This window comes from Cydia splendana, chromosome 4 (assembly GCF_910591565.1).
Source record: "Cydia splendana chromosome 4, ilCydSple1.2, whole genome shotgun sequence".
Lineage (NCBI taxonomy): Eukaryota > Metazoa > Arthropoda > Insecta > Lepidoptera > Tortricidae > Cydia > Cydia splendana.
The window spans coordinates 7,612,818-7,627,107 of record NC_085963.1 but is presented as its reverse complement, the minus strand read 5'-3'; the positions used below and the strand labels follow the sequence as shown (position 1 = coordinate 7,627,107).

Genomic DNA, 14,290 nt, shown 5'->3' with positions numbered 1-14,290 from the left:
TTCTAATGGCCTAAACCTGTCGAGTTTTATCGAACTTTAATGCTTTCAAAATGTTAATTGAGGGTTGTGTCATAATATGTACTTTTATAACTCAAACACATTATTTAGTCTTATAAATAAGTCGGACCAAGTTAACTCTGCAGTGCGTTCGCAATGACATAGCTTTGTTTTCATTGATGTCATATTTCCATGAAAATATGACTTTTATAATGTCACTGCCTGACTTTTTTCTATTCAATATGGTGCAAAGTTAGCATAGACGGTCTCTATTACGATTAAAATGCCCGTGACAATTCCTCTTTCTTTGACATGCCTGACGCACTTAGCGTAGCTTTCAAGGCACACAAGTTCACACAACTATTGTAGTCTTTTAAGAAATGGGCTTAATGATAAACCTGAATTTGAATAAATTTACACTGAAAAAGAATATTAATTGTTTGTATTGCTATGACTGACTTTTACATAAATTTTAAAAATGTCACAGTTGTAGGCCTAGATTAGACAATATACATTTTTTTTTTAAACTACGACTGGTTAAAAAGCCAAGTATAAACCCCCATAACACATGAACAAAAGCGCCAAAGCTGCCTGTGAAACTATGTCCTGCGAGAGATTCGCGAACTAGTACAGGTCGATTCACAAGAGCTGGCACGAATAGAATGAATGAGCGAATGAAAATATGTATGTGTGTATCAAATTAATCAATAAAATGCTGGCGCAGACTTACCGATACAGGTGTCACTAATACAATGAAAGTTTCGTTCATTCCATTCGTTCCAGCATTCGGGAATCAACTTTCCTCAGTAGTTTATAGCTCCTCGTCCCCAATAGCTTCGAAAGCGTTGTTCTCGACGCAGTCCTTGCCGGTCTTGAAGGCGACGGACGCGAACTTCTCAGTCAACTTCTGAACTGAGAATATCTCTCGAGAGCTGCCCGAGTTGTATGAATCTCCATTCTGTAAATAGTTTAAATGTCTAGTCATATTTGTATATTAATCGACTAATAAAAAAGGTATAGCAAGGCATGACGGAAACCTTCAGTGGGTGCGAATGCCGTCACTATGTGACATAAGCGTTCGAGTGTCAAGGTAATAAATAACAAGGTATTATTAAATTATCATTTCGAAGTTTTCTTCTTTAAATTTATTATTTAGGAGACTTAGGCCCACTTGCACCAACTCAATAACCCGGGGTTAAGCGGTTAAACCGTTAACCTAGTGTCAAGTTGTTCTGGTAATCATGGTAACTCCAGGTTTAACCGGTTAACCCCAGGTTAGTGGAATGGTGCAAGTGGGCCTTAATGTTTCAAATTAATTTATTTAAGATTAACTTTCCCCTTTTTCGACCCGCGCAAATACGTGCTAGCCAAATGTTGATTTAGTGTAGGTACAGCTATTGTTACAGGAAGGCTACCGCGAAAAAAATCTTTATACCTAAGTATAAGTCTACAATCTACATCCATTTCTATCGCTCTTTTAATATTGGAGTGTCAGGGACGCTGATAGACAATTTTCGGATGTCAGAATGAGAGTAGAGAGTTGGTCATTTTAAGGCAGGTACTCACGGCGGAGCTGAGCGTGTCGCTGGAGGAGGAGGGGGTGACGCGGTGGGAGGAGCCGTCGCGGCGCAGGAACGTGAGCCCCGCGCCGCGCGCGCGAGGCGACGCCGGCCCCGACCCGCCCTTCTGCCGCATCAGCTCGTCCACGATCGACTGCAAATTACCAAACCAAAATAAAAATACTAAGTAAGTATGTAAAGTAAGTAAAAACACTTTATTGCACCACAAAGAAAAAATACAACAGATTTACAGTGTAAATAAAGGTAGCAACAGGCGGTCTTATCGCTGTAAGCGATCTCTTCCAGACAACCTTGGGGTAGCAGGATATAAAGAATATAAACTAATTGGTATACAAGATGATTGAATTTTATAAAATAAAAAATCGCTTATGGAGCATTCCACGGGCTGTCCCGTAGAAACAAACGCATTTTATTTCCTGTGTTGCTCTTTTTTCGGCATTTAAAGCAGGCGATTATTTTTCTGTGCATATTTTTGACCACTTGTCATAGAAAAGGAAACTCTTATACCTGCAAATTTTCAGAAAATTCGCGTTTATACTGGACAAACGGTAGACAATTTCATGGAATGCTCCTTATATCATAGAGAAATATAGTAAGACACGAGTGCTCACTCCATACATCAGTTTTGGTACCAAAAAGACTATTATTTTCATAGTCGACATCTAGCATCGAGTAGCGGAAGTATCAGTACTGCTACTTGACAATAGATGTAGCATAGCACCGACCGGAAAGTCTTATGTTGTTGAGCAATCTATGTATTTTTTTCTCTAATATGCTTATATGCACAAAAATAAAGAAAAGAATTCTATCTTCTCTCCCTTCTTGATATTGATAGGATAATAGTGTGTTCGCGGCAAGAACCTTCATTATCAAGAAGCTTCATTCTAAGGCTAAGGAGACCACACCATCTCCACACTCTCAAATTAAGTCACCTTTGATGTACTTATCTAGTTTTTTTTTCAGTTCTATTTTTCATTGTGTAAAAGTAATGTCATATCATGATATCATACACGGCCTCGTTAAAATGCAAAAGTCGTGTTAAGGCTTAGCGTACACAAAATGTACCTACCTGCAAACAGACGCTTATAAACGTGGCGTGTTCCGTCTTCAAGGTGATCCACTTCAGGTTGTCTTTGCTGATGAGGTATTCGAAGGACAGCTCGAAGTTCTTGTTCGACTCCTCCAGTAGTGAGCGGTGGCCGTTTGATAGTGATTGGTCTACCTGTAAAAAAAGTTATGACTTAAAATTAAATAATCGTCCCCGTTTTAATAAAATGATATGATTAAATTTCGACCTTGCTACCTAGGCAACAGGATACAAATTTTAATGATAGATTTTATAAATAATGTTCAATTGTTCATCCCACGTATTGTAATTTCGTAGTTATCTGATAATACAGTACGTCTGCACTTCTGCAGTATCAACCAGATTACTTATATTAAAAAATATGATTAAAGGCCAGACTTTATACTAACACCATTGGACGTATATCCAACTATCTTTCATAAGTATACCGCTATCGAAAATCAAAAAGGGTAGGTGAGAACACTCAGTGGATCTAAAATATAGGTATTTGATAAATGATTGGTAAACTGTGATCAACTACCATGCCATTAAAGATAGTATGCAATGGCATTATGATAAGGTTCAATAAACTTGACGCAACCGAGGCGTCTAAATGCACTTTGCATTTTAGTCTACCGATCAAAAAAGATAACAAAACGTTGATATTTACTTTAAAACAATGATTCATAAAATAAATCCAAGCCACTTTGACGTGAGGTCACTAACAACAAAATCAACAGACATATCGAGTTTCAAGTCTGGTAAAACCAATCATTTACGTATTTGCAACATATGTTGCGATTTTACACCATTACTCATAGTCAGACGAATGACTAAAACTTACGAATCGCTCAAAATAAGAATATTACCTGATAAGTAGGTATACACGCTAGAACCGATTTCGATGGGGGTGGATATAGGCTACGTCAATTTTAGTAATCTACACCCTAGTGGAGGGTTGGAGCGAGGAGAAATATAAGCAAACGGAACCCGGTCAGAGAGGGTACTTCTAAAATGATGCTCAAATCCTTTACCACCTTTAAAGTTGAGAGCTACTACCAAGGAAAATCGCTTTTACTTACCTACCACATGTAAAGTTTTGATCCTGCAGCAGCGCATCCTCGTGGCCTATCTATCATTGCACTAAAGCTTGAGGGCTGGTCGGCGCCAGGTTGCCAACGTCGCGCGTCGTACCAACTCAAAGCCTCAAAATTTGGCACAATATTTGCTGCTAAAAGACTGACTACCAAGCAAAGTCGCTGTTACTTACCCAATGGGCTGAATGAACGCAACGTGCGATCGACAGGCCGTCTGTTTCCGGCCGGGCGTCCCTGCACTACATCTACTTACCCCATGTAAAGTTGTGATCCTCCAGCACCGCATCCTGGTGACCTTGTACCGTTGCTCCCTAGCTTGAGGGCTGGTCAGCATGAGCTCGCGGCCGGCGAGCGCCACGGACACGCGGCAGGTGGCCCCGGTCGCCCCTGATATGTTGCTCGAGTCCGTCACTGCCTCGCCAGCCGGTATCCGCCCGTAGTGCCTCAAGGTCCGCGCCAGCTCTAAGTACTGAAATTATCATCTGACTTAACTTATTGGCTAACAATTGACATCACCATCATAACACTTAAAAATTTAGAGTATCTAAAAGTATTGTCGACGCTATGGGCACGACAATAGACTGATGCGATGAGCAGACGGATTTTTTTCCAAAATTGCGATATCGGATTCTATTCTAAAGACACCTCGCCACTATTACAGTCCAATAAAGTTTACATGAAAACTTTTCTTGTTTTAATTATACATAGATTTGCTAAGGCTCCTGGTAATGCTATATAAGTACAGTGGAACCTCGATAGCACGAATCTCAAGGGAAACGCCTAAAACTACGTGTTAACGAGGTTTCGTCTTATGGAGGGTATCGACTTAAGGAGGTTCTTCTAGGTTGTTGTTCGTCTTAAAGAGGTTTCGAGTTACAGAGGTAAGTACCTAAAACGCATCAAAAATTCGTGTTAGAGAGGTAATTTTAGAAACGCATAAAATACAGTCTTATTGTCTTTTTCGAGTTACAGAGGTTTGTTATCAAATAACTTCGAGTTATAACGATGGTAAAACAAAACGACTATTTTTTCGAGTTGTAGAGGTCAAATTGAATTTTTCGAGTTAAGTATAGAGGAAAAAATGTACTGAATAGTCGTGAAGGGAATCGTTGGTTACTTCGTCTTAATGAGGCAAATATTTCGAGTTTTATGGAGGTTTTAGGGTCTGAAGGGAAGGGAATAGCATTTTATTTCGTGTTATCGAGGATTTCGTCTTATCCAGGTTCCACTGTATTTTTAATAGAACAAACTTATATTTATTAATATGTACTTTTGTAATGACAAGTTTCGTAAGTAATACTAAGTATTAATTACTAATTGTCCAATTAATTAATAAATATATGATTCAAAAGCTAACAACCAACCCTGCGACAGTCATCTTTTGGTTCCAATTGTCAGTCATTTTGATCATTGACATCTCTACTTGACAATGTTGTTTTATGAAAGTGGTATCTCCCCTAGTCAGTTTTATTTCAAAATTATTTATATATATAGTTAATTTTATTTGTATATTTACTATAGTTTATGCATAGATTATATAAATACTTTATTTTAATTATTTACAATAAATAATTACACAATTATATCTCATTTCACATGAAAAAGTCACTCCCCTGGCGTCTTTCCCCTGGCGCATAATTTTCCAAAATATACAGTGGAGGTATGAATTATTGTTTAAATGAATCATTACACTTTAATTTGCTCGAATTTGTGAGACGGCAGATCAAAATTTCGATTTTGTTTATCGTTTTGAAGAGATCAGGGGAGAGACCCTTCTCTGTTTATTACATAGAAAAAGTATGGTCTCTCCCCTGGTGTCTTCTAAAATGGTAAAAAATAAAAAAAAATACTGACCAGCTTACAAATATACATAAAAGAGATGTTTCAATAAAAATATTGTATAATTAGATCAAAATTTTAACATTTATGTTGTGCCACTTTTTCATATAAGTGATTACCTCTTAACTTAGAATGATCCACTTAGTAGATTTAGTGTTATGTGTGGAATTATCCACACTATCTCAAGACTAATATACCTAATGTACACATAATAATAGGATATATTCTTTACTGTCAGATAAGGATGTTTGTGATCCAAATTGACTGTTATGTCTCTACAAAGAACATTACTGATAGCCACTTTAAGATAATTTCTATGTTATTTCATTACATGCTATCATGGTAGGTATTTATTATCAGACCTCACACCGGGTTTTCATTTCATTCACAAACTACTATAAACTTAGATGAGAATCATCCGAAGTTAATAATAAAAACATAATAGCTTGGGCCCTGCCCCGCTGCCTGCGGCACCCTAGGTTGGCTAGGTTAGGTTTTTTATAATGTGTTTATATATTTTTTTGTAATGTTTTGTAAGTGTTTATTGTGCTTGTATACTCACGTTGTAAAAACCCTAACCTAAGACCCAAATTAAATAAACTGCCAATAGGTGGCACAGTTTATAAGATGAGATGGATGATAGGAGCCTTTTCATTAATGAATGAATGAATATTGTTATAAAATATATCTTAAAATTAAAAACACACCATTATTATTATGATTAATGCCTATTAACCCGAAAAACGAGGATATTGCAAGGTTGATTAAGTTCCATGTTGACATGAAACCGACCACAAATACAAATGTTAATTAAAAATCTTACCTCTCTCTTTTGTTTCTTTTCTTCATATGATTTCAGTATGTCTTTGATATGTGACTCAGCTGTTAACCAGCCCAGATCAAGCTCTTCTATTGTTTGTAAATATAAAAGGTCTAGTGACACCCTATCTATCATTAAATCCAGATCATAGCACAGGTCCCAATAACTGAAATAAAAAATATTCTGTCATAAATAAGTTAACTCTGATAAAAATGTTTTTTTTTTCTTAAACATCAAAACACAATCATGCTAACTTTGTATTGTTATTTTTATTGTACATATTATCTGATAATTATGGAAAATGAGCAGAACTATTAAAAAAACCCATCTAGAATTGTAGAACTATTAGGGATGCTACTAGAACTCTCAAAAAAGATTGACATGCTAGCACTTGATATGCTAGGTTTACGGACACTAAAGGGGCCCACTGATTAACAGTCCTCCGGATGGTATCAGCCTGTCAGTTGTTCGGAACTGTCAAAATTTTGTTCTAACTGACAGGCCGATACCGTCCGGCGGACTGTTAATCAGTGGGCCCCTTTAGAAAGCTTTGCATTCTAATTCAAGCATATGTATAACTACAATTGGACATAGTTCAGCAAAAAGGATCTATACTCAAAAACTTTGATTATTGTGTTTGACAGAATGTTCAAAATTTACTTATTGAAATGTTTTTGTGTATTGGTTCCTTTTCCCTAAATTACGTCCAATTATAATTTACTGTGGTCAGTATCAACTCAAACTTATATTGTTACCTCACCTCTTCCTTAAAACAATTTTATCTTCAGGCCTAACATACTTTTGAGATATGTATGGAGACTCATATTCCTCCAGCTTTTTCAATGCCGGCTGTCCGTCCTTAGCACAACTCCAGTTAAAAAGATACAGTGAAAAATATTTTGACAGTTCTTTTGGCAAATTGATATAATTACACGCAATGTCAAGTATTGTGCTTGAGGAGTCTGTGGATGAGACGGAGAGGGGTATTCGGTAACCGTTCATTAGAGATATTTCAATGTCTACTTCGTGCATCCTCACAGAATGTGTTTCTTGTTGCGCCGAAAACATGAAGGTGACCAGAAGTTCGGAGTTTGCCAACATAGGATTTTGCCCAACTGCAATAAACATTGTCCTTAGTCCAAATTTTTTAAACTGCACACTTACAGGCGGGATACATTTTTTCAGTACTTGTTTTCAAAAAAAAAAAATGTGATATATACAGGGTGGCTAAAAAATAACTGCATTCCTGTTGCCAGGGAGGTTTTGGGATTATATTCAGCAACATTTACTATGGGACCAACCCCGAAATCGAATTTGGCTGAATCAAATCGAAAAAATTTCTATTTTTTTTTGTGATTTCAGTAAAAGTTGCTCATGGCAACGGGAATGCAGTAATTTTTTTCCACCGTGTATAAATGGGTACAAGTTGTTAAGTTTCACAGAAGTGACCTTTTCCTGAAATGTGTTTAAGCCTTACACATTGTTAATGACAAGAAATGTGCCATTACTTATGATGCTATTGGGCTGTTAATTAGTGGAAAATGCCCAGCATAACTAAATATGATATGATGATATTGTTTTGTCTGTTAAGATTGCTAAACACGTACATTTCGCATTGCTAATAATGGAATAATTAATGACGATTCACCAAACACAACAAAAATTAGCAGACCAATATCATTTAATATTTTTAAAACTAGTTACTAAATGTTTACTCACCCAGTTGAATATACTTTTCCAATAAGATCCGCCTTTCCTCTAGTTGGGAACTGGTTAGAAATAATTTCTTAGGTGGGAATTGTGGTAACTTAAAATAAGGATTTTGTGCTTGCAACTGTTCGTGAAGGCAAAGCAGCTGCTTATACCTTGTTGTGCAGTGGAAAAATCCATCTATGTAAATATTGTAGCCCTAAAAGGTAAAATCACAATTAAGAACGTTTAACAACATGCGTTGACTAACCCAACACAAATATTTAATTAACAAGTAACAAAACAATAACTATTTTTTTTTAAACAGATGGATACTTTGCACGGCAAACATCTTACCGTGTATGAAACTCCGTTGTCATCTTGGAACTGCTGCAGATCAGGTATAGAAAAATGCATTTTTGCAAAGAAACCTATTACTTGACATAACTTTACCAATATACGATATTTAGGCGCCTCGATTTCACTATTTATGATTACAATAAAAACAAACACATATTCGCCCACTTTCTTTTGTCGTTTCAGCCCACAGACTAAACTAAAAAGACAATATGATCTGCCAGACTGCACAGATAAAGATAGAGAACTAAGCTTTCAATATTGGTAGCATTGATATTTTTACAATTATTTAAGCACATTTTTAGCGATAATAAATGTAGCTTAAATATCTTTTTGGGTATGTTCGAAAACCGCAGATTAGTTGCAAATCGAAATAAGAAGAAAAACTGGGTAATTCTATGAATTATCTATTTAAAGTAGAATAAACAACACATTTGATGCATAATCATGTAGATATTCATTGTAGAGACAATATACTCATTCCAAATGTTTGTATAAATCATGTTTAACTTTACACTCGTTAATAACTTTACTCGTTAAGAACGCAGCCCTTTATCTGTCAGCTGTCAAGTGTCAGTTTCAAAATTCGCATCTTCAGGCAACTCATCTTGAAAGTGTTGTTCATTGTTATTGCTTCTTTTCGCTCAATTATGTGCGTTTAATTGATAGAATATAAGCGTCTTAACAATAAAAAAGCAAATCCACACCTGGTGGTATTTCAATTTGGAAAGACTCCGTCAAAAACTTTTTATTTTAACTTATTAAAAACATGTCGGCGAAATTCCCGGTTATTACAATTCAATGCGATTGGAATGAAGTCATAAAGTAAGTTAATAGATAAACGTTTTCTTTTATTAGGAAGCCCAAGCCTGGCCAACTGATTAACAGAAAGCCTCGACACCCAAAAGTCCATAATTTATTGAGTAGGCGTTAGTCCTTCCGCCATCTATGCCCCGCCCTATGCCCTGCCCTGTTTATGTCTACTATATATCTTGTGGACCCTGTTAGTGCCCCTAATTTTTTCGCTTTACCTGTATATGCCACATGACAACTTATGGAACCTGAAAATTGCATGCATTAAAAGTTCAATTATTATCTATTTGTTTACAAATAACTACATTATGTGTAAATACGATCCCTTTGTGTGGTTGATAACTGTACAATGCAATTAGAATGGTTATCATTTGAAATAAGTATCTTTTATAAAATTATAGTATGGAATTATGTCTTTCAGGCAATGCTTAAATGTCTATTATTGTTTAATTTTTTTACAGACTGCCAAAGTGCAAAGCTTGGATATCCTCCAAATATTTAAATCAAAATAGTGTCCATGATGAACTTAGAACAAGCTTAAATAATAGTGATGGGAAGATTAAAATAGAATTCTCCGATAACTACCAGTATATATCTCATGGAAACCTCAGCCTTGTGGTAAAGCACATATCTGGTTTGAAGACAGCCTTTGTGGCCCCGACAAAAGCTTATAAAGTGCATAAGAAGGGAGTCACAACTGTGTCTGCATCGGGCACAGAGAATGCATTGGCTATATCTGCTTGCGATGGTGACCAACTTTTAGTATGGGACAGCAGGACAGGTAAAAATTCTTATTTTGTGCAAATCTAGACCCCCCTCGCGCGCGCCGCCTCAGCCGGAGCGTGTTTACACTGGCCATTTTGTGCGTGAGAAAATTGCCTCGCGTGTAAGCTTGCTCTGTGTGGACCCAGCTTTTCTTTATTTGTGTGGGGTAGCGTCCACACATCGGTCTAGTTGACCTTACTTAGTGCAAACCAAATAGGACTAAATATTGTTTAAAACAGTGGTGGGCAAAGTACGGCCCGCGGGCCATCTGCGGCCCGAGAATGGATTTTATCTGGCCCCCCGCCGGTCCTATGAAATAATTAGTATGTGGCATTGGCCCACGATTATCAATTTATCACAAATCAAAATAAATTTTGGCTACAATTATTTCTAAACTTTCTGGCCCCCCATGAAGAAAGTTTGCCCACCACTGGATTAAAATGTCAGCAATGATGACAACAAGAGATTTTTTTACTTCTTTATCTCTAAAATAGTAAGAGGGCTTTCTTTGCTCTGTGTGGGCCCGGCTATTGGTGCATGTTTGAATTTTTTTTGTGTTTTACAGGTGAAGTCATGCTAGACCTTAAAGGCCATGGTGGTCCAGTGTACAAGAGCAAATTCTTCAATTCCGGTGTAGTGGTAATATCGGCTGGTGCCGATGGCTCATGTCGGATCTGGTCTGCCGAGACTGGAGTAAACCCTGTCACACTGATAGGCCACAAATTGGCCATTTGTGATATTGCTATTGTTGAAGTTGGAAGGAATGTGATTTCTGTCAGCAAGTAAGGCATGCTCAATGATTACGTCATATGTTGTCAGTGGCGTAGCGTGAAATAATCTAGCAGTGGGCGAAGTCGTATATTATGCGAGGCCCTTTTCTTTCACTGTGCCCGAAGGCATTGCGCGAGGCCCCCCTTGGGGTGCAAGGCCGTGGGCCAAGGCCGACTTCGCCCTCGCCTAGCTACGCCACGGTATGTTGTAAAGAACTAGTTTCTTTGCCACGTTTTTCAATAAGGTGTAATGTAATTTCAAGTGCAAGTTTAGTGTACAATAAAGACTTTACAATAATGACTTTAATATGATGGAATTTCTGAAATTATTCAACATTTTGAGGTATTTTTAATGAAAATACTCCATAGGGGGCATCCATTAATCACGTCATACGTTTTTAGGTAGTTTTTGACCCCCCCTCCCCTATGGTGATACTTGGTGATATTTCCCGGACAACACCCCCCCCCACTGCTAAGGATAATTATGTATGTATTTTCTATCAGGGGCGTATTTTGGTATTTTGAAATTTAGCGCCCCGGGCCAATACGTTTCGCCGCCCCAGAACTCCCAGAAGTCAAGGAAGAAAAACAAAATGCAATCCGCCAGGGGCACCATAAGCCGCCCCTGGGGGTTGGCGCCCCGGGCCATGGCCCGGATGGCCCTATGGTAAATACGCCCCTGTTTTCTATCCATATCTAAGGTATTCATTAACCTAAAAAATGATTTCAATATTCAAGACTTTATTTAGTAAGCTTGAGATTTGATTGATTTCTGTTAGCTTGTCTCTTGATAGTTATTTAATCACTACATCTTATAAAACAAAGTCCCCCGCCGTGTCTGTCTGTTTGTGTGTCTGTATGTTTGTTCGCGATAAACTCAAAAACTACTGAACGGATTTTCATGCGGGTTTCACATATCAATAGAGTGATTCTTGAGGAATGTTTAGGTATATAATTTGCTAACCCGTGCAAAGCTGGGGCAGGTTGCTAGTAACGAATGAGAGTAATAAATACTACTAACTTAATAAGTATTTTTCTTCTTTCTATTCTAGGGATGGTACTGCAAAGCTGTGGGATGTTGGTCAAGCAGCATGTTTGGCCAATATTGTTGAAGGTCATGGTCAGATAAATTGCTGCACTCTGACAACAACAAATGATGATGTGCCTGTTGAGAATGAGAGAGAGGTAAAACTGTGCACCTATTCAATTATTTATTTTATACTTCAGTGTGATGTTTGCAAAGCATCAACTGTGTTCAAGCAATACAATAGTCAAAAATTAGAGTCAGATGAATATGATTCTGTCAATTTAAGAAATCCCTATGAATGGTCCATTGGTATTAACCATTGCACAAATTTACGGATAAAAACCAGCAAATTTTGTATATGGGATATCACCAAATTTGCAATGTCTTGTGGTCAAACAACGATTGCGCGTCGGATGTACCTTGCTTGCTGCTAGTTTATTTTAAACACTTACTTGACAGTTAGATCATGATTAGCCGAAGTTGTATTATCTATTTTTAGGTGGGAACAAGAAACAAACTCTTAATCATTGGTTGCGAGAGTGGCCTAGTCATAGGTGCCCATGTGGCCAAAAGGGAGGAAAAATTCCAGAAGCAGATGGACACCGCCTGCAATGCTTGCATTGTTGTAGGGCAGAATGCCATCATTGGCTGTAGCAGTGGGAAGGTAAACAAATATTTATTTATATTACTGATTACTTTTAGTTTGGTTTTGAAATGGTTTTTATTAATTTGATCCAAACAATTGTTCGTTAATGGTGTTATTTGTGTGTTTATCTCAGATATATTTGTTCTTGAGTTATGGATGTTTTCTTTGTATACATTATGATAATTAATATCATCGTCTTACCCACAAGACAAGCCTTATTGAGCTTACTGTGGAAGGTCTTTTGACAAGACTGAACTTGAGATAAATTGATACAAGAGAAACATGATCAAATGTGTTTTTTTTGTTTTCAAATTAAATATACCTCTAAGGCCCACCCCACACTAGCGCGGTGTTGCGTCGAGCAGCAGCCATAGAGTTGGCTATACGCCGACGCTCAAAAGACGCTAATGTGGGGTGGCTCTTATAAGAAAGAAAAACTAATTAAAACCCGTATATTTTCACTTACAGATAATGCTCCTCAACCTTCAAAACGGGGAACTAGGGGAGTTACACGAATCCGCAAGCCCAGTCTTAAGCATGGTAACTTTGCCCAACCAAATGTTCGCAGTCGGACGCCAAGACGGCACGTGCACTGTCATGTCACTACACGAAGCCCACGGCGCCACCCGAGTACAACTTACCGGCTCAGACTGCGACGGAATCAGAGACCTAGCCTTCAATGGAAAATGGATTTTTGCTGCGTGCCGTGACTGTAATGTTAGGAAGTATGACTTCAATCAAGTGATCGTACATTTTAAGTGAGAGTTATTACTTCATGTGACAATATCTGTAAGTTAATTTTTTTTTACTCTTTGACCGCCAAGGACGCCCAATACACGCGTACCGAACGGAATGTGTCTTTAGCGCCATGACGTGTATACACGGTAAGAAATACCTATAGTTGGAATTTTCTGAGGTGATTTCTTCAGCTCAAACCCCTAATCTGTTAAACAAATGGTATTGTTTCCTTTATGCGGTGATTACCGCTGTTCCTGCTAATAACCTCGTAATCAAGCCCGTTTAAAAACCAATTTTACCGTCCTATTTATAACACGTTTTGTTATATTCCCATCTCAAATTTCGAAAACGCACTTACAACCAATCGGGTGCAGGTGTCCATGGGCGGCGGTAATCGCTTACCAGCAGGCGATTCGTCTGTTCGTTTGCCTCCGATATCATAAAAAAACGACATCGTTGCTTGAGCACGTGCCGAAGACGGCTCTGCATAAAAGAAACAAAGACTTTTGTTTTACAGATTAGGGCCCAAGCCAAAAAAATCATCTCAGAAAATTTCAACTATACTCAGAGATAAATAAATCTACAAATATGTTTCTTTAATTTTGCTATTGCTCTAGATAATCCTTATCGACTAGCTTTGATTTTAAATAGACTTTTAAACTAACATACCCACCAATAGCTCAAATAACAACAATTCATGAATGTTGGTGGGTTGAGCGTGGCGTCTTGGGCACGTTTTCTGGGACCGTGTCTTGGCGGCCAAACGGTTAATAGTGATAGGATTGTTGTTGACTGAAATAAGGGTTCTCAATTAAATTAGGTAGTCTTGTTGAACTTCAGAGCAAACACTATTTATCTCTATTACACGAAAATCGAAGTACTGCGAAGTTTTACCCGCCACAATGCTTCACCCCAAAAGTAGTCATTTCCGCTCAAATATAAAAGCAAGTAAAAACAATTTTGAATGATCTAGTGCCTAGTGATTTATACATTGAGCTAAATAAAATCTGTCCAAGACATACATTTCGTTTTGTTTGTTGTACCTAAGTACTAATATTATGCCCACATACTATAGTTCGAAAAACT

The 14,290-nt window shown here is 37.6% G+C and overlaps 2 protein-coding genes across 2 annotated transcripts; one reads left to right on the top strand and one right to left on the bottom strand.

The window, feature by feature from the left end:
* Positions 1 to 793: 793 nt before the first annotated feature.
* On the bottom strand, positions 794 to 8,636 carry LOC134789771 (sorting nexin-17). Its single transcript, XM_063760416.1, has 8 exons — positions 8,446 to 8,636; positions 8,119 to 8,308; positions 7,160 to 7,514; positions 6,403 to 6,565; positions 3,994 to 4,209; positions 2,647 to 2,799; positions 1,564 to 1,710; positions 794 to 955 (listed from the first exon to the last, which is right to left on the bottom strand). Exons 1-8 carry the CDS (start codon positions 8,503 to 8,505, stop codon positions 809 to 811), a joined length of 1,431 nt encoding a protein of 476 aa, XP_063616486.1. The 5' UTR covers positions 8,506 to 8,636; the 3' UTR covers positions 794 to 808.
* A 378-nt stretch (positions 8,637 to 9,014) lies between these two features.
* LOC134789774 (proteasomal ATPase-associated factor 1-like) lies at positions 9,015 to 14,223 on the top strand. Its single transcript, XM_063760419.1, has 6 exons — positions 9,015 to 9,270; positions 9,720 to 10,039; positions 10,589 to 10,805; positions 11,846 to 11,978; positions 12,320 to 12,484; positions 12,935 to 14,223. The coding sequence occupies exons 1-6, from the start codon at positions 9,215 to 9,217 to the stop codon at positions 13,226 to 13,228; spliced, it is 1,185 nt and encodes a 394-aa protein (XP_063616489.1). The 5' UTR covers positions 9,015 to 9,214; the 3' UTR covers positions 13,229 to 14,223.
* Positions 14,224 to 14,290: the final 67 nt, after the last annotated feature.

Coding starts and splice junctions, on each gene's coding strand:
- LOC134789771 (XM_063760416.1), bottom strand. CDS start 8,505: ATGCATTTTTCTATACCTGATCTGCAGCAGTTCCAAGATGACAACGGA. Junction 8,309..8,445: donor ACAACGGAGTTTCATACACG/GTAAGATGTTTG, acceptor TTTACCTTTTAG/GGCTACAATATTTACATAGA. Junction 2,800..3,993: donor GGATCACAACTTTACATGGG/GTAAGTAGATGT, acceptor CTTTTTTTACAG/GTAGACCAATCACTATCAAA.
- LOC134789774 (XM_063760419.1), top strand. CDS start 9,215: ATGTCGGCGAAATTCCCGGTTATTACAATTCAATGCGATTGGAATGAA. Junction 9,271..9,719: donor GATTGGAATGAAGTCATAAA/GTAAGTTAATAG, acceptor ATTTTTTTACAG/ACTGCCAAAGTGCAAAGCTT. Junction 11,979..12,319: donor CTGTTGAGAATGAGAGAGAG/GTAAAACTGTGC, acceptor ATCTATTTTTAG/GTGGGAACAAGAAACAAACT.